Source organism: Stigmatopora argus, chromosome 5 (assembly GCF_051989625.1).
Source record: "Stigmatopora argus isolate UIUO_Sarg chromosome 5, RoL_Sarg_1.0, whole genome shotgun sequence".
Taxonomy (NCBI): Eukaryota; Metazoa; Chordata; class Actinopteri; order Syngnathiformes; family Syngnathidae; genus Stigmatopora; species Stigmatopora argus.
In genome coordinates, this window is record NC_135391.1 from 20,606,997 (window position 1) to 20,634,475 (window position 27,479).

General features: G+C 44.5%; 1 protein-coding gene across 24 annotated transcripts in view; it reads left to right on the forward strand.

The window, feature by feature from the left end:
• The window catches only part of ttc16 (tetratricopeptide repeat domain 16), a 118,386-nt gene that overhangs the window by 29,295 nt on the left and 61,612 nt on the right, over positions 1-27,479 (forward strand). For 20 of the 24 annotated variants that reach the window (XM_077600097.1, XM_077600098.1, XM_077600092.1 and 17 more), the window contains 6 exons: positions 7,805-7,918; positions 9,859-10,001; positions 10,078-10,153; positions 10,890-10,992; positions 15,765-15,910; positions 16,042-16,165. In XM_077600097.1, the coding sequence (XP_077456223.1) occupies positions 7,814-7,918; positions 9,859-10,001; positions 10,078-10,153; positions 10,890-10,992; positions 15,765-15,910; positions 16,042-16,165 (697 nt within the window). In that variant the 5' untranslated portion in view covers positions 7,805-7,813. Of the gene's footprint in view, positions 1-7,804; positions 7,919-9,858; positions 10,002-10,077; positions 10,154-10,889; positions 10,993-15,764; positions 15,911-16,041; positions 16,166-27,479 lie in introns of those variants that run through there. The other 4 variants (XM_077600109.1, XM_077600110.1, XM_077600096.1 and 1 more) reach the window with 3 other exon arrangements.

The following is a 27,479-nucleotide window of genomic DNA, read 5'->3' on the forward strand; positions in this document are numbered from 1 at the left end:
AATGGCTGTGTTGAGACCTACCGTATGCATGCATGTATATTTATGTGTATGTATGTATATATGTGCTAAGCAACACGCTTATTTATTTATATATTTATTCATGTATTTATTTATTTATTTACTTTTACCTATCTATTTATGTATGAGACTTTGGAGGGCTGCCAGATCCTAGCGAAACCTCAAAGTTTGCGCTAACTCCACGAATAAAAATGAGCAGTTGCGCTGTGTCTTGCACGTCCGTGCTTTCATCCAGTGCTAATGAAAAAAAGTCAAATTATTTCGTCTTCTGCTGCAGCTGGGCATATACATTACTCCCGATTTCTTCAACGCGTCTGGTCATTGTACTCACCGACAGACTTACGGCATTAAATGCATCTTTCTTCTCGGGACACACTTCCTCCACGACAACATCCATACATTTCTTAAAAAACTCTCCGTCAGTGAAAGGCTTACCGTTGCTTGCTATCAGTTTAGCAACCCGAAAGCTGGCCCGAACGGATGCCTGGTTCAGCTGAGCTTGGCGTAGAAATGTAGTCTGCTGAGATAATAGTCCAACTTTTAGCTTTGAGAGTTTGTCTGCTCGTATTTGGCCTTGCATGCTATCGTACTTGTCTTTGTGACAGGATTCATAGTGCCGGCGAAGATTGTATTCTTTGAATACTGCCACCGTCTCTTGACAGATGAGACAAACAGCCTTTTCTTTGCATTGAACAAAAAAATAATCGTTTGTCCACTGCAGGTTAAATACCCTGCATTCTGAATCAATTTTTCTCTTAACTAACCTTTTCGCCATTATTCCGTTCTCAAACAGGTTAAGGTTGCACAGTTTTTATATGCTTGAATAGCATCGCAATAGCGATGGCCCCAGGGCTCCACCCTCACCTGCGATCGTCCAGATGTCTCGCTAACTCTCTGCCCGCATGCATCAAAGGGAAACTCTCCCCGCGCGTGTCACCAAAGAAGCAATGCGAAGGCCCGCTTCACTGGGATGATTTGTGGGCTCAGCAGGGGTGCAATGAACCAAACACAAGATTAAAACGTCCCAGTCTTCAAGGCCAAATAGGAAAACAATCCGATAGAGTCTCTGGTATTGTTCAGAGGGTCGGTCCAAATGTGCCGGCGGGCCGTATGCGGCCCGCGGGCCGTAGTTTGGTGACCCCTGGCCTACACCGTATTGCTAATAGCTCTAAATCCGGGGAACAGTGAGTGTCAATGATCCTACGGTCACAACACCATTCATTATGTATAAACATGCACAGTTCTCCTTTGCTTTTGCCTGTTAATTCTTTTGAACGATCGTTCCGAAAAAGCGTTCGGCTAGCTAGCGATACCGCAACGTCGGGGATATGCGGGTCTAGCCACGTTTCTGTGATGAGAATAATATTACAGTTCCTAACAAAGCTGTTGGTAGCAATTCGAAGTTCCAACTCATCCATTTTGTGGGTGATGGATCGGGCGTTGGTCAAAAAGATACTAGGAAGCGGTGCTCGGTGTGGTTGTTGTTTCAGCTTAGCAGCAAGGCCCGCCCGGCATCCACGCTTCTGCTTTCTATCTCTTCGCCGCCTTCGACGTGCTTTGAGTGGGCTGGCTATCCACGGAGATCCCGGAGAGTTTGTTGTGAAATTGGATGTATCACATATCCTTCCGATAGTGATTAAATCCTGGCGACTGTAGGATAACGAACGACACCGAACTGGAGAGCATAGAGCCGCTGCGCCAGTGCGCGCCACCATCTTGAGACAGACACAGACACAGACACAGACACAGACACAGACACAGACACAGACACAGACACAGACACAGACACAGACACAGACACAGACACAGACACAGACACAGACACAGACACAGACACAGACACAGACACAGACACAGACACAGACACAGACACAGACACAGACACAGACACAGACAGACACAGACAGACAGAGACAGACAGAGACAGACAGAGACAGACAGAGACAGACAGAGACAGACAGAGACAGACAGAGACAGACAGAGACAGACAGAGACAGACAGAGACAGACAGAGACAGACAGAGACAGACAGAGACAGACAGAGACAGACAGAGACAGACAGAGACAGACAGAGACAGACAGAGACAGACAGAGACAGACAGAGACAGACAGAGACAGACAGAGACAGACAGAGACAGACAGAGACAGACAGAGACAGACAGAGACAGACAGAGACAGACAGAGACAGACACAGAGACAGACAGAGACAGACACAGAGACAGACACAGAGACAGACACAGAGACAGACACAGAGACAGACACAGAGACAGACACAGAGACAGACACAGAGACAGACACAGAGACAGACACAGAGACAGACACAGAGACAGACACAGAGACAGACACAGAGACAGACACAGAGACAGACACAGAGACAGACACAGAGACAGACACAGAGACAGACACAGAGACAGACACAGAGACAGACACAGAGACAGACACAGAGACAGACACAGAGACAGACACAGAGACAGACACAGAGACAGACACAGAGACAGACACAGAGACAGACACAGAGACAGACACAGAGACAGACACAGAGACAGACACAGAGACAGACACAGAGACAGACACAGAGACAGACACAGAGACAGACACAGAGACAGACACAGAGACAGACACAGAGACAGACACAGAGACAGACACAGAGACAGACACAGAGACAGACACAGAGACAGACACAGAGACAGACACAGAGACAGACACAGAGACAGACACAGAGACAGACACAGAGACAGACACAGAGACAGACACAGAGACAGACACAGAGACAGACACAGAGACAGACACAGAGACAGACACAGAGACAGACACAGAGACAGACACAGAGACAGACACAGAGACAGACACAGAGACAGACACAGAGACAGACACAGAGACAGACACAGAGACAGAGACAGAGACAGAGACAGAGACAGAGACAGACACAGAGACAGACACAGAGACAGAGACAGAGACAGAGACAGAGACAGAGACAGAGACAGAGACAGAGACAGAGACAGAGACAGAGACAGAGACAGAGACAGAGACAGAGACAGAGACAGAGACAGAGACAGAGACAGAGACAGAGACAGAGACAGAGACAGAGACAGAGACAGAGACAGAGACAGACACAGAGACAGACACAGAGACAGACACAGAGACAGACACAGAGACAGACACAGAGACAGACACAGAGACAGACACAGAGACAGACACAGAGACAGACACAGAGACAGACACAGAGACAGACACAGAGACAGACACAGAGACAGACACAGAGACAGACACAGAGACAGACACAGAGACAGACACAGAGACAGACACAGAGACAGACACAGAGACAGACACAGAGACAGACACAGAGACAGACACAGAGACAGACACAGAGACAGACACAGAGACAGACACAGAGACAGACACAGAGACAGACACAGAGACAGACACAGAGACAGACACAGAGACAGACACAGAGACAGACACAGAGACAGACACAGAGACAGACACAGAGACAGACACAGAGACAGACACAGAGACAGACACAGAGACAGACACAGAGACAGACACAGAGACAGACACAGAGACAGAGACAGACACAGAGACAGACACAGAGACAGACACAGACAGACACAGAGACAGACAGAGACAGACACAGAGACAGACACAGAGACAGACACAGAGACAGACAGAGACAGACAGACAGAGACAGACAGAGACAGACAGAGACAGACAGAGACAGACAGAGACAGACAGAGACAGACAGAGACAGACAGAGACAGACAGAGACAGACACAGAGACAGACACAGAGACAGACACAGAGACAGACACAGAGACAGACACAGAGACAGACACAGAGACAGACACAGAGACAGACACAGAGACAGACACAGAGACAGACACAGAGACAGACACAGAGACAGACACAGAGACAGACACAGAGACAGACACAGAGACAGACACAGAGACAGACACAGAGACAGACACAGAGACAGACACAGAGACAGACACAGAGACAGACACAGAGACATACAGACATACAGACATACAGACATACAGACATACAGACATACAGACATACAGACATACAGACATACAGACATACAGACATACAGACATACAGACATACAGACATACAGACATACAGACATACAGACATACATACATACATACATACATACATACAGTTGTGGTCAAAAGTTTACATACACTTGTGAAGAACATAATGTCATGGCTCTCTTGAGTTTCCAGTTATTTCTACAACTCTGATTTTTCTCAGTGATTGGAACAGATTTTGTCACAAAAAACATTCATGAAATTTGGTTCTTTTATGACTTTATTATGGGTGAACAGAAAAAAATGATCAAATCTGCTTGGTCAAAATATACATACAGCAGGACTAATATTTGTTAACTTGTCCCTTGGCCATTTTCACTTCAATTAGGCGCTTTTGGTAGCCATCCACAAGCTTCTGGTTGAATCTTTGACCACTCCTCTTGACAGAATTGGTGCAGTTCAGTTAAATTTGATGGCGTTCTGACATGGAATTGTTTCTTCAGCATTATCCACAAGTTCTCAATGGGGTTTAAGTCAGGACTTTGGGAAGGCCATTCGAAAACCTTAATTCTAGCCTGATTTAGCCATTTCATTACCACTTTTGATGTGTGTTTGGGGTCATTGTCCTGTTGGAACACCGAACTGCGCCCAAGATCCAATCTTCAGGCTGATGACTTTAGATTATTTTGAAGAATTTGAAGGTAATCCTCCTTCATTATCCCATTTACTCTCTGTAAAGCACCAGTTCCATTGGTAGCCAAACAGTCCCACAGCATAATACTACCACCACCGTGCTTGACGGTAGGCATGGTGTACTTGGGGTAAAAGGCCTCACCTTTTCTCCTCCAAACATATTGCTGGGCATTGTGGCCAAACAGCTCGATTTTTGTTTCGTCTGACCACAGAACTTTCCTCCAGAAGGTCTTATCTTTGTCCATGTGATCAGCAGCAAACTTCAGTCGAGCCTTAAGGTGCCGCTTTTGGAGCAAGGGCTTCCTTCTTGCACAGCAGCCTCTCAGTCCATGGAGATGCAAAACACGCTTGACTGTGGACACTGACACCTGTGTTCCAGCAGCTTCTAATTCTTGGCAGATCTTCTTTTTGGTGATTCTCGATTAAATCTTCACCCTCCTGACCAATTTTCTCTCAGCAGCAGGTGATAGCTTGTGTTTTCTTCCTGATCGTGGTAGTGACAAAATAGTGCCATGCACTTTATACATGACTTGTTCAAGTCAAGGATTTGCTTTTTCAGATCCATGCTGAGCTCCTTTGACTTTCCCAATGTAGCGTTTGTGGGCGTTTGCATCCAATGAGCCCTAGTTAAATGGCCTCAGAGAAGTCACCAGCTGTAGTCACTCATAATCACTCACAAGAAGTTAAGAGGCCAGGCTATGAAACTCATTTCACTGACACAACTTTCTAAGTCACCAAAATTTCTAATTCGTGTTGGTGTATGTATATTTTTGACACAGCAGATTTGATCACTTTTTCTGATAACCCATAATAAAGTCATAAAAGGACCAAACTTCATGAATGTTTTTTGTGAAAAAAGAAGTATCTGTTCCAATCACTCTATCAGAGAAAAATCAGAGTTGTAGAAATAACTGGAAACTCAAGAGAGCCATGACATTATGTTCTTCACAAGTGTATGTAAACTTTTGACCACAACTGTGTGTGTGTGTGTATATATATATATATATATATATATATATATATATATATATATATATATATATATATATATATATATATACATATATATGTATTTTCCTGTCTGTATTCTCACCCTCTTGCTAATTTCCCGAATACGGGATGAATAGTTATCTAATCTAATCTATACACACTTCTCATAGCCTGTGTCAGTTCTCATGTCAGTTCCCTCTGTTGATTGGTTAGCATTACTGATTTTATGCTAATCACATGGACTCGATGCACACACTGTAAATAGGTTCCATTTGGTCAACGACCGTTTGGCAGAACGGACGTTTGGCAGAACGGAAGTTTGGCAGAACGGACGTTTGGCAGAACGGACGTTTGGCAGAACGGACGTTTGGCAGAACGGACGTTTGGCAGAACGGACGTTTGGCAGAACGGACGTTTGGCAGAACGGACGTTTGGCAGAACGGACGTTTGGCAGAACGGACGTTTGGCAGAACGGACGTTTGGCAGAACGGACGTTTGGCAGAACGGACGTTTGGCAGAACGGACGTTTGGCAGAACGGACGTTTGGCAGAACGGACGTTTGGCAGAACGGACGTTTGGCAGAACGGACGTTTGGCAGAACGGACGTTTGGCAGAACGGACGTTTGGCAGAACGGACGTTTGGCAGAACGGACGTTTGGCAGAACGGACGTTTGGCAGAACGGACGTTTGGCAGAACGGACGTTTGGCAGAACGGACGTTTGGCAGAACGGACGTTTGGCAGAACGGACGTTTGGCAGAACGGACGTTTGGCAGAACGGACGTTTGGCAGAACGGACGTTTGGCAGAACGGACGTTTGGCAGAACGGACGTTTGGCAGAACGGACGTTTGGCAGAACGGACGTTTGGCAGAACGGACGTTTGGCAGAACGGACGTTTGGCAGAACGGACGTTTGGCAGAACGGACGTTTGGCAGAACGGACGTTTGGTAGAACGGACTTTTGGTTACATGTTTTTCAACCTCGGCCCCCGGGCCATATACGGCCCGTTAAGCTTTTTAATCCGGCCCGCCGCCGGCGTTCTCCAAATTATAGTAAAAATCTATGACCTCATTCATTTCCCTTTGCCCTGCAATACCGCTCATCACTCTCAATTTAAAGACTGCTCTCTTTCGTTGAATAATAAAATGTTCTTAATGTTGAAAGTACATTTGAAAATAAATTTTCACCTTCAATTGTGTCTTTTTTCTTATATTTCAATCCCCAGGTTTGATAAATTACATTGCGTGTCCAAATGCTGTCAAATTTTAGTATCCATTCTGGCCCGCAAGTCAAAAAGTTTGCCCACCCACCCCTGGTATAGACAAACTTGCCTCTTTTATATTATTATTGTCCCAAATTAAACACATTATCAATAAGCTGCCATTCAAAAAGTTTGCCTACCCCTGGTATAGACAAACTTGTCTCTTTTATACTATTATTGTCCCAAATTAAACACATTATCAATAAGCTGCCATTGACTGCGGTAGACTAATAACAGAAATAGCCTCTGCCCCTCAGTCAACATGAATCGGACGTCTATCGCAGTCAATGGCAGCTTATTAATAATGTGTTTAATTTGGGACAATAATAGTATAAAAGAGGCGAGTTTGTCTATACCAGGGGCAGGAAAACTTTTTGAATGGCAGCTTATTGATAATGTATTTAATTTGGGACAATAATAGTATAAAAGAGGCAAGTTTGTCTATACCAGGGGTAGGCAAACTTCGATTGGCTGGCCACCGATTCAGGGGGTTCCCTGCCTCTGGCCCGGAGTCAGCTGGGATAGGCCTCAGCAACCCCTGCGACCCTAGTGAGTATAAAGCGGTTCAGAAAATGAATGAATGAATGTGCGCGCATATACAGTTATGAAAGAGAGTGAGAGAGGAGGTGGGGGGTTGTAGATGACCGGCGTAAAGCCGTCATGGTAATAACATGAACTCAAATTGACGTAAGACTAACAATAACTTCAGCTGACATTGATGTCGCGGTGACAATAACATATGTTCATGCTAGCAATTGTTCAGTCTCCTCTACTTTTACAACATTTATCTAAATTCTCACGACCACTTTAGCTCCACAGGATGCGTGTGTGGCCCTGGGAGGTGTTTGCGGAGACAGGTGTGGTCTTGATATCCGTACTCATGCTGATGATGGGACACCTCACCACCACGGCAACACCAATGCAGGTGGAATACCACCTATCTTATGTCTTCTTTTTGCATCTACTTTGTTGTGTCCTTATTGGCTTTCCTTTTATGTCAATTGTGTTTTCAGGTAATTAAACTCAGACAAGATTAGCTGACTGTCCCATGCCCTCTAAGTGTGTCCCTCAAACTGACCCTTTGCACACCTGGGTGGGGGGATGGGTAGATAGGTAAATACAGTAATACCTTGAGATACAAGCTTGGGGATTCGTCCCTTAAGTGGGGGGTACTGTTATGTCTAGTTGGGGTTTTGGGATGGATGTGTGTGCATTCCCCTTGTGTGTCCTGTCCGTGTGATTATTGTATGTGTTCCGCCCATTGTGGTTTCCTTTCCCTCGTGTTCCGCCCATTGTGGTTTCCTTTCCCTCGTGTTCCGCTCATTGTAGTTTCCTTTCCCTCGTGTGATCAGGTGTGTATTTTGACTTGCTGTTGAAAATACCTCCTAAATATTGATGTTCCTTGATATGCTGAATGGGTAGTATGCAACTGCATGCATCTACAGTCTGGCAATCTTTTGTACATACTAATTCAGCTGGTAGGAACTATGTCAATGTTAAGAGGGATTAAGAGGGAGACACATGGGAAGTGAACACTCTTCCCCTCTGGAGATGCACGCATGTTGTGGCACGCGAGAACTCTCATCTCAAATCATTTTCTGAACCGCTTTATCCTCATTAGGGTTGCGGGGGGTGCTAGAGCCTATCGCAGCTGACTCAGGGCTAGAGGCGGGGGACACCCTGAATCGATGGCCAGCCGATCGCAGGGCACAAGGAGACGGACAACAATGCACACTCACACCCATACCTTGGGGCAATTTAGAGTGTCCAATCAGCCTACTATGTATGTTTTTGGAATGTGGGAGGAAACTGGAATACCCGCAGGAAACCCACGCAGGCAACATGCAAACTCCACACAGATGGACGTGACCTGGATTTGAACCCAGGAACCCAGCGCTGTGAGGCCAACGCTCTAACCACTCGCGTCACTGGGCTGCCCCATATAACTGTGATATATAATAAATACACTTCTTAATTGTACATTTTTGCATAGGCGCGGAAACAATATGGTTTGTCGTAATAATAGGTGATCCTACTTCACGTTTTTTTCAATTATTGCGGCTATGCCTGGTTTACATTATCCACAATATTCGAGGGATTACTGTACACGGAAGGAGCAGTGGGAAGATTATCCAAAAGGGCCGACACCAGGGTGTATTTTTTTCAAAATCAATAAAACGTAAGGCGGAGGCTTCATGATGGGTCGGATCGTACTGTTAGGGTTTTCGGTAGGCAACCCTAGTTGGACCCATACGCAGGAAAACAGGCAGATATGAGGAGTTTGGGTGCATCAATGTAAACTTTAATGACATAAATGGAATCCCAAAAAAGGAAACCCGGAATACAAAAAAACCTGGGAAAATCAACAAACTACAACTTAAACAAAAACCAAAGCTATGGGGGAATCACGGGGGCACAAGGAGCGCTAGACAGAAAGGCATGAAAATCATTGAACGCAGAACAGACAATCCGAAAAGAACAGAAAAAATACAGAGGGTTTAAATAGATAGACACAGGTTGACGAGACAATCAGAAACACTGAAGTGACATGGGAGGCAGCGAACAGGAGAGACATCAGGGGCGAAAATCAGCAGGTGAAACCAATGGGCAATCACAGGAAATGTCACAAAGGGGAAAAACCAAGACTACAAAAAACAACCTAATCCCCAAAAACCTATATACTATCTAACAGTAACTTTGCATGTTCTTGTGTATTGTATGTCTTTTGTCTGTTTGTCTTTGTATGTATGTGTTTCTTTCACCATCTGAATATTTTCATATATAAATGTGTTTATGTTTGCACTTGCGTACATGTTTGAGTTTGACTATTTAAAGTACTACATGTGTGTGTATGTACCCGTGCAGGAGGAAGGCATCGTGGCCTCCAACAGTTTGGAGGAACTCCAAGTGATGACGTTCTGGTGGGGCGAGTGGGCCAAGTGGACAGCATGCACACGCACTTGCGGCAGAGGTGTGAAATCGCAAGAGAGACACTGCCTCAAACAAAGGTCACTACACTCTTGTTTGTCTGGTATTCCCTGAGGGCTAAACCTGAGGTTTTTCCATGTGTTTTTTTTTCAAAAGTAGGAAAATTGCTGCTTTCAAGGAAAACATGACGTGCTTGGGAACCTCCAAAAGATACCACCTATGCAATGAACAAGTTAGTTGTACCGACACAAACACCCCCCACCCCAACGTCCCACAAAGACAGATAACACCAGGTGTCTAAAACTCGCACAGAGAAAAATATGAGTTTTTTTCCCTCACAAAATAAAAGTGATATTAGAACAATTTCAGCAGCATCCAACTGCAATCTAACGACCAGGCTCAGCCCCCCCAAAAACAAATAGACTCTCCAGGTCAGGGATGAGATCCTTCCTCAAGAGGAGGGGTGAAATCTTGGGCTCTCGTTACCTATATATAGACAATTCTTTAATTTGATCAGAGTTCAGATTAAAACTATGATAAAATACGCAGTTTTTGGCATTTAAAATACAGTAATACCTTGACTTACAAGTGTCTCTACATACGTGAAATTTGAGATACTCCCTCTCTCCCTCTCTCCCTCTCTCCCTCTCTCCCTCTCTCCCTCTCTCCCTCTCTCCCTCTCTCCCTCTCTCCCTCTCTCCCTCTCTCCCTCTCTCCCTCTCTCCCTCTCTCCCTCTCTCCCTCTCTCCCTCTCTCCCTCTCTCCCTCTCTCCCTCTCTCCCGTTCTCAATGGGGTTTAAGTCAGGACAAATATATATGTATATATATATGTATATATATATATATATATATATATATATATATATATATATATGTGTGTGTAAGTCTGTGTATTTTAAAAACAAAAAAGCGGCTTACTGTAAATATACAACACACAAAGTGTCAGAATGTTTGTTTACACGACACAGGACTGTCCAGCCAGTGGTCAAAGCTTCCGGGAGGAACAGTGCTGGTCTTTCAACTCGCAACTTTACAATGGGCACAGCTACCAGTGGAAACCTCTCTATCCGGGTACTAAACTTATTGTTTTCCAGACTTGAGTTTAAATGGTCTATTTAAGGCTATAAAATAACATTTCAAATAAGTGTGTCCATTTAACGACAGCCTATAACTTTCCCTCACATTTTTTGGTAAATATTACAACAGGCACGATCAGACTTTTACACAAATAGAATTTCATGGTATTTAAACATTTTTATTAACCCCCTGATGGTGTTGTGGTGCACTCGCCTGACTTCGGTGAAGGCGGGCGTGGGATCGATTCTTGCTCGGTGCGGTATGATTGTGACTGTGAATGGTTGGCTTTCTCTCAGTGTGCCCTACTGCCTACTGACAATCAGTCTAGGGTATAATCTGCCTTAGGCCCCGGCAACCCTCAAAATCCTTGCAAGGAAGGAATAAATGAAAAGTTTAATTTGGTAAAACAATACAATTTAATGCTTTTTTATCAATGAGTGTTTTAGGCTGCTCCTAAATCGGTCTGTTTTTGCACTAAAATCTTTGCACAGTTTGAGTAAAATTTTCATCTTGTCACACTAGGGTGAGGTTGTTGCTGCTTCAGTTTCTGCTTTACTAACAAAATATTACCGTATTGGCCCGAATATAAGACGATCCTGGTTATAAGACGACCCCCTCTTTTTCAAGACTCAAGTTTGAAAAAAATACTTTTTGAACATTAATTCCTTTTTTTATACAGAAAATATTATAGTACATATGAAACAAATGATTATAACAATATATTTGAGAGTACTACCATGTTATTTTGCCTGATTTAAATCATCCAAAAGCTGTCTATCACATCTTACTATCTGAACATTTACATTTGCAAATTAAAGTGCGATAGAATTTGTAAATGAATGGCTACTGGTTTGTGAAATGTAAATTAATCAATCTACTGTGATAAAACAACAAAATTGCAATAACTGCATTAACCATCAAAGTGTTCAGCATTCGCTTTAAGGATATCTGGCACCATCTACCGTTGTGAATGGGTGTAATGTCCAGACTCCGAATTTAGAAGAGCGAAACTTCTTCAGTCTTATTTCAATGCAAAAAACACTGTCTTGTAATCGGGAAAATACGGTACTCTCCTCGTTTCTGAATGATTAGCGCATCAGCCTCAGAGTTCTGAGGATATCTAGTGGATATATAACAAAGTTCTGATACGGTATTGATATTGTATACAATTAAAATGAATAAAAACACTCGAGGGTTGATTCTTTTTCATACCAATTATCTCATGCATGTCATGACAGTGATAGACCCCCAATTCAAACTGGGAAGACTGGCTGTGAGTACTCATTTATCAGGATTGAGAGAATGAAGGTTCAGCTGCACCTCACAGTCAACATGAATCGGACGTCTACCACCATCAATGGCAGCCGATGGGTTAAATGAGTGCTGAGTATTCTGCACCTCACAGTCAACATGAATCGGACGTCTACAGCCGTGAATGGCAGCCGATGGGTTAAATGAGTGCTCTATAAGGGTTAAAAATAATATAATTCAGTGTATCAGAGGCTTACATGGAAGTTCTGATCCAACCACTTTAACAGAGGTGTTGGGACATGACAATAATAGTATAAAATGTGGGATGGGCACGGGTGAGGCAAGTTTGTCCATACACACACGAGAACAGGACGTTTCGTCCTTGTCACCCAGGAACACATAAATTGAAAAACATGTACACACATGCCAATAATATGCAATTTATTGATAATTTTGATATTAGATATTTAGATATTAATGCTCTGACATTGTCAATGCAATGACAAACTCGATCTCTCTCATGATTATAATTTTGAGAGCGAGAGATTACCTGGTTGATTGCTTTCAACAGTAAACTCTCTCTTTCTCATGATTATAATTTTGAGAGCGAGCGAATCCAGCGACGCATTGTCCGTCGACGAAATGTCCGGCGACGAATTGTCCGTCGACGAAATGTCCAGGGACGAAATGTCTGTTCGACGAACTTTTCGGCGACCAAACGTCCGTTCGACGAAACGTCCGGGAACGAAGTGTCCGTCGACGAAACGTCCGGGTATCGGACGAGTGGGTCGGCGGCGGCAACTCTCCGGACCCTGTTAGGGTTGCATGGTTTTATGCTTTTTTCCCCCTGGTGTCCTGTCTGAGTGATTGCCCATTGTTTTCAGCTGTCGTTACTCTGCCCCTGGTGCATCCCCTGCCTGCTCCCTCATGTGTTTCCCAGGTGTTCCTAATTGTCTCGTCAACCCATGTCAGTCTATTTAAACCCCACTGATTGTTATGTCATTCGTCGGATCGTCTGCTTTTGTTTGTCCACGAAGTGTTTCCACGTTACCTCGATCCGTGTTCCATGTGCCTCGTTCCTCGCTTTCCCGTGTCTCCCCTCGTCAGGTTTGGTTATGTGATTTGATTTCTAAGTCTTTGTTATTTTCGAAGACTGCTCAAGTTATTAAAGTTTTGGTTAGAGCACCACCTCCCTCGTCCTCGCCTGCTTCCCTGTGATTGGGTCCTAATTCCCTGCTTCTTCGCCTCGACGTCTTGCCACAGACATAACATCACCTTAGTTTACAAAATCTTGCATCACAAAGCTTCTCCTCCACTGCAAGATTTTGTAAGAAAAAATTCCAAGACATCAACAAGGGCTGGCTCTAGAGGTGACTGTGTAGTTCCCTTCAAAGAGAGTGCATACAGCCAAAGCACCTTCTCTATGCGTGCCTCACATACCTGGAATTCATTACCAATTACCATACGTGAACTCCCGTCTCTGACTCTCTTTGCCACTCATCTTCAAGCCTGGCTGTTAGATGAGCAAAATTGCGATCACAACGCTGTCTAAAACTGTGCTATTTGTGTGAATGTGTGAGTGTGTGTGCGCGTGTGTGCTTGTCTGTGTGCATGTGTGTGTATGTCATTGTTTACTTTCAACCTGCACAAGGGACTAAAGATGGAAATTCGCCCTCGCCTCTAATCTTACATATTTACATGCAATCATACCTCAACTTACGAATGCCTCTAGTTACGAAATTTTCACGTGACAAAACCTCTTGAGATGCAAATTAGTGCCTCAAGATATGAACAAAGATCCAAGTTACGGAACCGTCAATACATTTCCTATATCCATTATTTTATTTAGAAATTTTCGCGGATGCACTGCTTCTTGATTGACAATTCCCATACACTCTACTGGGCTCTCATTGGCTGTCTCACTAAACCCTCCATGTTTCTTTGACTGCCGTTGTCTGCTTAAACTTATGCTTAGAAGAAGCTGTGGTCGAGTGCCTTTGACGGACTCACAGTCGAGCCTCAACCTGTACCGCAGATTGTGGTGGGCGAAAATGTGTCGCGGGGGCAGGCGATGGGGCTTATGGTCGGTAACTAGAACGTTGACGAGTTGGTCGATGGGCACCAAAACGAACTCTCAACGGGAAGGCGGCTGAGGACGAAGCAGCCACCATTCCAACAGCCCAAATCAGAAAAACAATGGGGGATTTGTCCTCTGCCATCACGCAAACTGTCCTGACAGTCTAGTGGTAATTTGCATGCTGACAGTAAATGAAAGCCCACCCACACTGGAATCTGGTTAATTTTGTTGACTACCGTATTTTCACGACTATAACGCGCACATAAAAGTCTTAAATTTTCTTCAAAATAGACAGGGTGCCTTATAATCCAGTGCGCTTTATATATGGACCAATACTAAAATTGCTACTAGCTAGCTACTATTTGCCAATGGATTGTGGCCGCCTGGACGAACGTATAAAACTCAGCGTTTTCGATGACCAATTTGGACAATTGTTCAATTCGGACACAGAAAATGAGGACTTGGATGGATTTGTGGGTGATGATGACGTGAGTAAGTTGTAAAATGGCTAAATAAAGTACAAGCGAACTCAGTTTTGCTTCCGTTGCCTTTTTAAAAACGTGTTTTTAGCGTGTGGGTGTAGCGTGCAAGAACCGGAAATAGAGTCTGGGGCTGCTTCCGGTAGCCAGCGCTATTCATCAATATATAATATATATGCGTGTAAAAAACGGTGCGTCCTTTGTGTGTTTAAAATACAGAAATAGCACTCGTTATTGACAATGCGGCTAAAAATACGATGCTCCATATAGTCGTGAAAATACGGTAAATTAATTGGCACACTCTTTGTCACATTATGAGTTATTTCGGCTGAGAACTCGCATTGTAAAAAAAAATAAAAAAAATAAAATAAAATCACTCCCACCCATAGACACAAATTCCAAGTTATTTCATAAAACTCGTGGATATCAGAGAGGCCGTATCAATTCTAAGGGGACTCCCCAAAATTCTGTGAGATAACTGCTGTGAACGAAAACTATGACAAATATCAAAGTAGCAAACAAACGTAGGTATTTTACAACATAGTTTCCTAAAACAGATAGGTTGAAGGTTGCCGGGATGCGTCACTAGATGGACACAGAGGCACAACACAACAGACATTATAATATTAGATTTATACAAATAGGGTAATGGGACACAGGTAAAAACAATAGGAAATAACATGAGGAATGGTAAGTGCTCTGAAATGAGGACAATAATAATTAAAAAATAAAACAGGAACTGAAGCACCAACAACCTCACCACGGTTTGCCATATCTCCGTTGGCAGAGATGACTCAATTGTCATCAGATAGTTTTGCTTATTTAATCTTGTAATTTTTCAAATTGATAAACCTCTGCCCCATTTTCCATTCCAGTTGTTTGTGAATTTGTGTAAAACTGATTATTTACTTTTACTCCCCTATTCAATTTAAATTGTGTGACACATAATTTTTCTGGAGACGACTATGTGCACATATCCAGCAACCCGTGTGACCTCCACTGCACTACCTCCGATGGCGAGCGGCAGCTGATGGTACCGGCTCGCGATGGCACATCCTGCAAGTACAGTAGCTACCGCGGTGTCTGCGTGGATGGTAAGTGTGAGGTGAGTCCACACTCGACCAGGATTTCAAGGTAGTAGTGTTTTTCCAGAGGAAAATGTTTGCATGTCTGTTCATATTCATAAATATTTTTCTTGTGTAGAAAATAGCTGACATTCCCTCTGATGTTTCATAGCCAATTGGATGCGATGGTGTTCTGTTCTCGTCAAACACGCTTGACAAGTGTGGAGTCTGCCAGGGCGACGGCAGCAGCTGCAACAGAGTGACCGGAAACTTCCGCAAGGGCGCCACAACGCTTGGTGAGTGACGCCACGCCTTTCACCTGCCACTTCTGCCCCCTATAAATACAGGTGCAATGCCAAACTGCTTATTGCCCCCACTCTCTGACGCTGTCATCTTGTTTCTAGCCCACCAGTCTCTCTCTCCACTGACTGGGACAATGGCTTCATGGCCATTTGGATACTTTGAAACTAAACTCCATTGCAGACGTTAAACAAAATACTGAAATTCGAAAACTGACTTATTTATAACCTTACTTTTTTGTTTAAAACCCAGCCTTGAATTTTGTATTTAGAACCCTAAAAACATAACAAATAAAAAAAAAACATACCTTGAGATTGAAAGCTCAAAACTCTAATCCATACTTCAAACTGTTATGTAAGCGTGGTGTCATAGTTGGAACCAAATGCAGAGAAGCAAACACGGGGACAAGGACATGGAGTGTTCTACCAAAACTTTAATAAGTGAGGCAGGAGGGGATTCAAGAAAACAACAAGGACTTAGAAATAAATAATAAAATTAAACCTGACATAGAAGACATGGGGAAAAGAGGAACAGGGAGCCTGGCATGGCAACGTGGAATGAAGCAAAACAAAGCAGATGACCCGAAAATGACTCACAGACACACAGGGTTTAATTAGACAGACAAGAGTTGATTAGAAAATCACGAACAGCTGGTTACAAGAGGAAGGGAAGCCCAGAGGTACACAAGAGTCAAAAAGCACACACACACACACACCTCCACCCAAAACACTCACAAGACATGTCAGTACCTCGCACTTAAGCGATGAATCCCAGACATCCCAAAACCAAACTCAACATTTAAAAAAAAGGAGGGCGGCATGCGTGTAGTCCAAAAAGCGAGAAAAACCCTTGATGTCCATAACAGAAAATACAGGTAGGAAGGGCGTGGTGGAGCTTCGAAACATAGTCTGGCCGGTCTGGAGGTCGTCTGGTCTGGCCCGTGAGAAAGCAGCGAGCTGGCCGGTCCGGCGCACCACCCCGAACGGACTCCTGAACACAAGAGGGGTCACCGCCGCCTTACCCTGAACGAGTGACGAGCTGCCGGCCGCCCCGTTCTTGTCGCTTGGAGGCTTTGGGCTGCCCAGTGCGGCGGTCGTCTGGTCCGGCCCGGCCCATGAGGCGTCCGACTGGCCAGTCCGGCGGTCGTCCAGTCCGGCCCATGAGGAGGCGTTGGGCTGGTCGGTCCAGCCCGTGATGAGGAGTCGGGCTGGCCGGTCTGGTAATCGTTCGGTCCGACCCGTGAGGAGGCGTGCCCTGAACGGACTCCTGAACATGAGAAGGGTTGCTGGCTGCTTACTGCTGAACAAGTGATAGGTCACCGCCCACCCCGTCCTGGTCGCATGGAGGGCCTTGTCTTGAGAGCCGGCTGCCCTGTCCTGATGGAGGGACGGCAGACGCCTTGCCATGGGAACATGGTCGGTCGCGGGCGTCAAGGCGCCCCTCCTGGAGCACCTCGCCATCTAGTGGTGGAACGGACGCTTGAGCATGCGGCATCGGCACGGGTGCATGATTATGGGGAGCAGAGCTGAGTGGGCTGACTATCCACGGAGATCCCAGTGGTCTCGAGATGTCCTCGGGGATATCGTAGGTCTGTTGGTATTCTGTTGTGATGGATATATTGCATCTCCTCCCGAGAGTAATTAAATCCTGGCGACTGTAGAAAAAGTTTGCCTCGCAGATGTTAATAAATAACGATAAGATTGAGAAAACAAAAAAACAAAACTGGAGAGCATTAATCTAGCAAAGGCATCCTTGTCCTAGCAAAGATTTGATAGAATGCCAAAGTATCTTTATCCTGCAAGCGCCGTTATACAACTTGAGGACAAAGGAAAGGCTCATCCTCCCGTGTCCATCGTCCCAGGGCATGGGAGACTCGGGCCCCAGCAGTGCCTTCCGCCGAGAACATAAGGGAGTGTCCGGCCTCCTGCTTGTAGTCATTTCCCTGGCAGGGTCATCGTATGTTTGTGTTATTGCTGCATTTTTATGGCCTCTTCCTGCCCAATTCCCTGCTTGGGAAAACAGACACAGCTCTTCTGGAAGTTACCAACTTTAATGTTTATTTGTATTTGCCTGTTACTTCTGCATGTTAAATGTTACTTTCCTTCAGTCCCCCTTTTTGATCAATACTTATGTATAGATCAACCAAACCAAACACAAATATTGGTAAACTGCAAAATTCAAAGGATAAACATATGAAGAACACAAAAACAGAGTAAAAGATAAGACACATACTAATTATCCACAAGCCCCAGTGACAAACCCTCATTCCCCTCAGCAACCAAAGGAACTAAGTCAGGGGTAGGGAACCTATGGCTCGGGAGCCACATGTGGCTCTTTTGATGGGTGCATCTGGCTGGCTCTTTGCTAACCTGTGAGCTAAAATATGGAAATTGCTGGTGACAGAACTGAGATATTACATCTAGAACTGCTTTAATCTTCATTTTTTTGTAGTAGACTCTTCTGGAATGCATCCTCTCATTGATTAGGAACAGTATAAGAATCTTTTAAAAAATATTCATTTTTTTCCACTTAAAAAGTGGTGAAATTACACCAAAAAAATGAAAAGGCACTCGTTTACATGTATGTATTTTGACTTTTAAATTTGTAGTATGGCTCACAAGGAACAACATTGGAAAATATGAATTGTTTGTGGCTCTCTTCGTCAAAAAGGTTCCCGACCCCTGGACTAAGTGATATTGCCCCATTGGATCACTCCCATCTAATGCCTTTTGCACAATTCTAAGAATAAGGCTTCTGAGGCATGGGAAAACACAGCAACCCAACAAAGCAAGTACAGCTAAGACAATTACGATAATGGTTCCGAGGGTTGCAAAAAGGCCTTTCCATTTACCAAAAAATAGATCCAGCGCCGTGTGAAAGCTCTGGTGACCTTCCCATCTGGAGCTGTGTTATTTGGGATGATGGTGCAGCAATGACCCTTGATACGAGAACAAGCACCCCCTTCCTCAACCAACATGCTCTCGAGTACTAATGTATTTTGGAAGGCCATATTTGAGGTCGCGGACAATTGTTCATGAACCCCTTCCGCCAATTGAGAGGTAAAATTAATTAATCTTTTAATTTGGTAATGATGGTAATTAATGAAATCAACATTTTTGTTGGGCGTCACCCATATAAAAATGCTCTCAAACCCAGCTGCATTTTGAATCTGAGCCTTAAAGTCATCCGGGTTGCCTCTGGGTACTCTGACGGCGTCGAGGTATGTTGCATCCTCCTCACTCGCCCAGGCACTACCACCCACGTGGAAGACACTTATCACCTGCCAGGACCGATGCACGTTGCCCCATGAATCCTGATCCTAGGCGAAGTCACCTATACGGTCAATTTCCTGCTCAGAAAGAGGTTTAATCACATTCGGAATTATCATAGAGATTAATGCACAAGTCCCTGTCCATCCTCTTGCCAGAAAGTCCCACAATAGGCCTTCCCCACACATCCACCAAAGGTCAGACCTAGCCTTGCTAAGACTGGCTGCTGTAATGATGTCAATTGAGATAGTAAAATTACAGAACTCTGGGTTCAAGTGGCCAATTGACAAAGGTTTTTCATTACCTGGTCCAAATCCTATATCGGACTTGTTTTGGGAAATACAAGAAAGAGCGAGAACCATTTTAGCATCATAGAGGGGAGCCCCTTTTACCTTAGTCAATGGGTATACATGGTCCCACCGCTGGCAGTCACCCTCCAGGTTATCTCTGGTCATCTACTGATATGCGCAGGTTGACTCAAACCTTCCGAAGTAATCTCCTTAAACCACAAATTTTCCGTGTTGATGCCAGCTATCCGACCTTTTGCCTGCTAAAATGTGTGTTCATAAACCACTTCCTGGACTAGTTTATTATTCAATTTGTAGCCTACAACATAAGGGTGTGAAAAATAATGGGAACCGCATTCTCAGGAACACCCAGATCATATGCCTGCCTAATTAGTTCATCATTAGAAACTTTAACAGGTTGGTTCCAGTTGATAATAATCTGGACTAAGGGGTTTCACCGAAACGGGATTCGCGCGCTCGCCCCGCCCCCGGATCGTGTGTGCACATGTTTTTCAACCTCGGCCCGCGGGCCATATATGGCCCCTTACAGACAACATTCATTTAGGAACAACAAGGGCATTTATTCATGGCCAAACACACAGAACAGTACGTGACAGAAGAAATAGAGAAAAGAAAGTAATGAAATTGTAAATCCAGAAATCCTACTCCAGAAAATTTACACCATCATAAAAAATGTTGAGATTAATCTTTGAATTAAGGTTCTTAACGTTTTCTATGCTGGTTTAAATTTTCTGGAGTAAGATTTCTGGATTTACAATTTCATTACTTTCTTTTCTCTATTTCTTCTGACACGTACTGTTCTGCATGTGTTTGGCCTTGAATAAATGCCCTTGTTATTCCTAAATGAATGTTATCTTTAACGGGCCGTATATGGCCCGCGGGCCGAGGTTGAAAAACATGTACACACACGATCCGGGGGCGGGGCGAGCGCGCGAATCCCGTTTTGGCGAAACGTCCGTTTGGCGAACTGTCCGTCGGCCAAACGTCCGTCGGCGAAACGTCTTTCGGCGAATCGTCCGGTCATGCGTGACACCAGTCCACCTGTTGGGAGTCTTCTGCCTCGGCCTCAGTGTTAACAGGTTCTTGGTACCCATGGCCGCAATCAATACTCATTACGCACAAGTATATCTTCCACCATGACAAACATATCCGTATAGTCCAGCAACCACCACTTCATTTGGGCAACGACTCATTTAAGTGGGCTGCATCATCTTCTTTGTCGTAGGTCCAACACTGTAACTCTGACATATTTCACAAGTAATCCAAATTATTTTACCTTACAGAAAAGATCTGGGTGCCACCAAACGCGCAGCTTGTGCAGCATCGAACCATAGCTTTCATGCGCCAAACCATGCGCCTTCTCAATCACTGCCTGCATGAACTTCCCCGAAGGCAACATCAACCTCCTCGATCCCCTATTTTGGTCAAACCTCATTCTCTCCTTTTCAATGTATTCCGCTACCGTCTCCTGCCACTTACTTTTCTCAACCTCCGAGGCAGCCTCTTGGCGGTCGCGCACCACAAATCGTCACCGCAGGAAGGAGATCCACCAACCAAGCATGTTTTGTGACATAGTTACCTTCACTGTTCAACTGATAGCTAGCCGCCTTCTTTGCTGCCGCATCTGCAGCGTCATTACCTTTGGCGACAAACGTGTCTGCCTTTACATGTCCAGGACACTTGACAGCGGCAACTTCAGCTGGTCTCTCCATTGCCTCACTCAACCTTTGAATCAAAACAGTCTGCGCTACAAGCCCCCCTGCCACCGTCAGAAAGCCCTGTCATCTCCATGCGGACAGATCAATAAACAAATATCCCACCACATATGCTGAATCCGAGTAATAGTAACTTTCTGACCTTCACTCAACTCAAGCGCCATGCACATGGCCAGTAGTCTTCTACTTTATCCAGTGGGGCGCTAACATAAGGTAGGACCCACCTGTTACCGCCCAGCTTTTGAAATAAAACCACATTAGCAGTATTTTTGGTCACTCGCACATCCAGATGAAAAAGTTGGTCATAGTCAGGTTGAGCTAAATGAGACGCTGCTGCCAAATCTCTTTTCAAGTGTGTAAATAGACGTTCAGTCATGTCAGTCCAGTCAAGAGAGGCATGGAGGATACGCATGCCTTTTTCCTTGAGTAAATCTCTCAACACTCTAATCCTTACAGCAAAGTAAGGGACAGATGCCCGAGAGTATCCGCATAGGCCCAGAAATGAGAGCATTTCTTTCACATTGGTTGGTCTAGGATGTGACAAAATAGAGGAACAGTGAGAAGAACTTAGCGTCAAACCCCTCCCTGAGATTATCCGTCCTAGAAATGTCGTCTGTTGTCTACAACACTGGAGTTTCTTCCTGGACACCTAAAACCCAAAGTCAGCGAGGTGGGTCAACACAATGTTGATTGCCTTCAAACAGGTTTCAGCTAAACTTCCTGCGATCAACAAATCATTAACATATTGAACCAATAGAGTGCCTTCTGGTATGTTTACATTGGCCAATTGTTCACGTAAACAATGATTGAATATCCCAGGGCTGAGCTTCCACCCCTGAGGGACCCGTGCATACTGCAGTTTGCAATCTTTGTAAGTAAATGCAAAGTATTTGCGGCATTCCTTTGCCAGGGGTACACAGAAGAAAGCATTGGACCAAAAACACCCAAACAGCGATGTGGATCCGGAACGCAAGTTGTTTTAGTGATGTCATTTATGCATCTCAAATCATGTGCTATTCGAAAATGTACCCCATCTGCCGTTTTTACCGGTAAAATAGGAGTGTTGAAAGTGGAGACCCATTCTTCCAAGAGGCCTCCCACAGCCCCAACAGCATCTCTTCAATGCCTGTAGCCGCTTCCTTTTTCCAAGGATACTGGGGGACCTTGACTTGAACTGTGGGGTCTACCTCGAATGCAACTGGCTCAATTGTTGAGCAAAGTTCAACGTCGGCAGGTCCTCCAGACCACAACTAGTCCAGTAGCAAGTTCAACAGCCTTTTGGTGTCCTTGTGGTCTGAAAGTTCTCTGCCATGAAAGCTTGTCAAAGTTGCATGTTCCAACACCCCCACAACTTATAACTATGCCTTTCCTGTATCTGCATTCTCACCCTCTTGCTACTGTCACAACGAAATTTCCCGAATACGGGATGAATAAAGTTATCCAATCCAATCCGCTCTAGTGACCTGTATACAAAAGCATTTAGTACTAGAAGAATACAGCACATATGGTATTTGACCTTGTTTCAAATCCATTACCGAACGGCATAATCTCACCATGGGTCCCAGTTCTCGAGCTTCGTGTCCCAATGCAAGTGCTAGTGAAATGTCGGGATAGGCTTTTAGACGCATCATGTACCACTTACCCTGATCCCGAATAAGTCCTGTGGCCGCTGCCACCCCGTTTGCCTAAATAGATGCATGTGCTATCGTGCGTCCAACTTTCCCCTTTAACTGATTCAAATGCTTCTTGATATACCAAATCACCGTCTCTATCATAATAAAGGGGAAGGGGTCTATGAGGTAAGGGAGTCGATCCAGGTCTTCCACCGCAGAAAGGCAGAGTAGACGCCGCCTCCCTCTTTGGTCTCAGGGTTGAGTCGGACCCAATAAATGTCCGCCGTTGCTTCGAGCAGTTCTCGTAGAGGCATGTTCCATCCTATGGAAAATTCAATCCACAGTTTGTCACCATCCCGTCTGGGAAGCAAATAGTCGTTTCTTCTTGACTGCAGAGGATGGTCACTCTCAATTTAATGAGTAAATCTCTACCCAGCTAATTCACTTGGGCTCCTCCTTTTGTCAAGACAAAGCAATGGTTGAGCGTCTGTCCTGCAATTTCAGTTTTTAATAGTGAAGTGGAGAATCGGCAGACTCATGGGCACCCGTAAAGCCCATTAAGGTGGTCGTCTTCCCTGATTGTTTAGACACAGAGGAATATGTGGCACCTGTGTCTACCAACATGTGAATGTCCATTTTGTCCACCTTCACCACGATAACAGGTTCTGCCTTACCTCTATCCCTAGACCCAGGGCACTCCTATTGATAATCAGTCCAATTCTCGTCAGAGTAGAATTGGCCAGATGATTGCTGTTGTTGTTGCCATGGTGTCGGCCACATCCTCCCCTGCCACGTGGCTGTCCGTAGCTTCCTCTCTGAGGCAGAACCCCTTGGGCATCCACTGTCAGTTGCTGCTGTTGTCTCTGTGGAGGAGTCGTACATTGTCAATACCAATGTCCATATTGACCATATTGAAACATGCTTGGTCTGGTGGAGGTTGACGGGCGGTTCCCCTGCCCCCATTGGAGGAACCCCTTCTATGATTCCTGCCTTGACCCCTCCTCTGTGCTTGTGCCATCAACATCTGACTATCTGTTTCACCCCTTTTGTTTTTCTTTCCTCCCTGTTTTATGTCTGATGCTATTTTCCGGCCCTGTGCTAATTGCAACTTCAGAAGTTGTTCCTTCATATCGTTCAGCTCATCCGATGATTTGTGGTGTCTGTCAATAAAGAGTTTTAAATGATGAGTTACGTGATGATTAAAATAACCATCCCCTTCTTCTAATAGGTCAGGGTCATCTTTTAGTTTTTCTCTAACTTCCTCTGGCTGTGTCTCTAATAATGCAATGCGACAAATCACCCTCGCCGCCTGATCCCGGGAGGGGTGAAACCCTGTTTTCTCTGTCCAAACACTTGTGCATTGGTCGAGGTGAGAACTGGGATCCATAAGAGTTGTGAAATCAGGGAGCTTTGGCACCGTTGGTGTGGAGGATGGAAACATGTCGCGAATGAGAGTGAACACTGGAGTAGCAAAAGGACAAACAGAATTTCAGATTCAATGTTATTTAAACCAGGACGAGACAGAATTTTATCAGACCGAAATACAACATGCACGGATCAGCCTCACTATGTCATCACACGCCAGGCTCATGCCGTCTGTCAGTTTCTTTAGCGCCTGGATCCACATTTCTCCACCAGCCACCAATCCTGGTAGCCGTTTCTGTAAAAATTCAAGATCTTTTAACGTTATTTCTTGGTAGATTAATCCACCTTGCTGACTTGGGTTCATAGGGTAGTTTCCCAGAGTTGGAGTGTATCTCGTCGGGCTCTTAATTCTAACTCCAGTCCGGGATCCAGTTTGAATTTGATCAGACGAAGGCTGGTAGGCGCTTGCCATCTGCTTTCTAGCTTCGCCGGAGGTCATTTGTTTGCCTGCCTGCGTCGTCTTTCATTCCCTGTCAGGTTGCTGTCGACTAAAAGAGGGGTGGGAGGGGTAAATCTCTGCGGTGGGAAATTTTTCTCTAACCTCGTGAAGTTCGTCATTTTCGTCGGGAAATTCGAAGTCAGACTCGTCATTATGGTCTTTTAGTTGTGAATGTCTTTTGTTAATGCTGGAAGTCGCTTCTTTCTGACATGTTGTTGGCCATGTCTGGCTGTGGAGCGTCTGGCCCCGCGGGGGCAGGGGTCGTGCCGGCCCCCATCTTTGTTTTGCTCCCACTGTTGTCTCCCCTATTAGCTTGCTCCTGTGGACTTAAATTTTGAATTGAAGCGGTTCTACAGTGGGGCAAATAAGTATTTAGTCAACCACCAATTGTGCAAGTTATCCTACTTGAAAAGATTAGAGAGACCTGTAATCGTCAACATGAGTAAACCTCAACCATGAGAGACAGAATGTGAAAAAAAACCCAGAAAATCACATTTTTTGATTTTTAATGAATTTATTTGCAAATCATGGTGGAAAATAAGTATTTGGTCAATACCAAAAGTTAATCTCAATACTTTGTTATGTATCATCATAAGCTTTTCACACAGTGTTGCTGGTATTTTGGCCCATTCCTCCATGCAGATCTCCTCTAGAGCAGTGATGTTTTGGAGCTGTCGTTGGGCAACACAGACTTTCAACTCCCTCCACAGATTTTCTATGGGGTTGAGATCTGGAGTCTGTCTAGGCCACTCCAGGACCTTGAAATGCTTCTTACGAAGCCACTCCTTTGCTGCCCTGGCTGTGTGTTTGGGATCATTGTCATGCTGAAAGACCCAGCCACATCTCATCTTCAATGTCCTTGCTGATGGAAGTAGATTTTCACTCAAAATCTCTCGATACATGGCCCCATTCATTCTTTCGTTTACACCGATCAGTCGTCCTGGTCCCTTTGCAGAAAAAAAGCCCCACAGCATGATGTTCCCACCCCAATGCTCCACAGTGTGTATGGTGTTCTTCGGATGCAATTCAGTATTCTTTCTCCTCCAAACACGAGAACGTGTGTTTCTACCCAAAAAATATATTTCGGTTTCATCTGACCATAACACATTTTCCCAGTCGTCTTCTGGGTCATCCAAATGCTCTCTAGCAAACCACAGACGGGCATGGATGTGTACTGGCTTCAGCAGTGGGAAACGTCTGGCAGTGCAGGATTTGTGTCCCTGGGAGCGCATTGTGTTACTGATAGTAGCCTTTGTTACTGTGGTCCCAGCTCTCTGTAGGTCATTCACTAGGTCCCCCGTGTGGTTCTGGGATTTTTCTCACTGTTCTTGTTATCATTTTGACACCATGGGGTGAGATATTGCATTGAGCCCCAGATTGAGGGAGATTATCAGTGATCTTGTACATATTGTCTTCCATTTTCTAATAATTGCTCCCACAGTTGATTTCTTTACACCAAGTGTTTTACCTATTGCAGATTCAGTCTTCTCAGCCTGGTGCAGGTTATTTCTATTTCCCTGTTACTTCTGCATTGTCCAATCCATTACCTTTCCTTCACACCCAAGAAAGCTTATCTACCAAATTGGCTTTTCCCCCAGTGCTTCCACAATCCCCATTTTGCAGAGCAGCATTTGTTTATCCACACCTTGTTTCAAATTTGGACTTTGCTGCTGCATTTCATTTAACTTTCATTTTATAAAATATCTCTGCCCTGATCTGTCGCTGCTATCCCTGAAAAGGGCTTTTTGGCAATTTCAGAGATCAATTCCAAATTTCCAAATCTTTTTCACCTTCATATTCGATCAATTGATTATATCTCGGTGGCCAGCCAATCAAAAACATGAGAAGATGGACAACCATTCACGCTCACACTCACAACAAGGGGTACTTTGGAGTGTCCAACCATCCTAGCATGCAAATTCTGGTTTGTGGGAGGAAACTGGAGAACCCGTAGAAAACCCACAAATTCTCAAGGACACCATGCACACTCCAAACATGATAATGTTGTAATCCACCCGGGATTCAATAGTCAAGTGATGCAAATTTTTATCACAAATGGAGAAGGACATCCCCATGAACGGCAACATGGCTCCCCCCACCAGCAAACACGCACAAACAGACATAACGTTTGTATGAATTTTTACATCCTTGTTTTTAAATTATACACCTCTCTTAATGTTATCAGTTTAGCTGTTTGTGCATAGAAATGAGGTGGTAATAGCTCTGCTTCTAAAATTTTAGTAGCGGTCAATATATTGTGTCGTGTGTGAGTTTTTTCCAATCCATTAATCCTTATGTGACCCATGTTCATAAAGAATTTTGTGTTACTCAGAGGTTAATATTTCATAATTTGGAAGTGCCAGTCTTGACCATACGCTAGCAAGCACGTGTTTTATGCCATGAAGGCCTGCTAAATTTCGAGCGTCTAGTGCAAAATAGATCTAATTTCCAAATCCCCTCAAATTGGTTTTGAAATGGGAGCCACATTCCCTAGGTAATCTAGAATAATAATCTACTTTTTAGTTGGTGGTTTTGGATCTT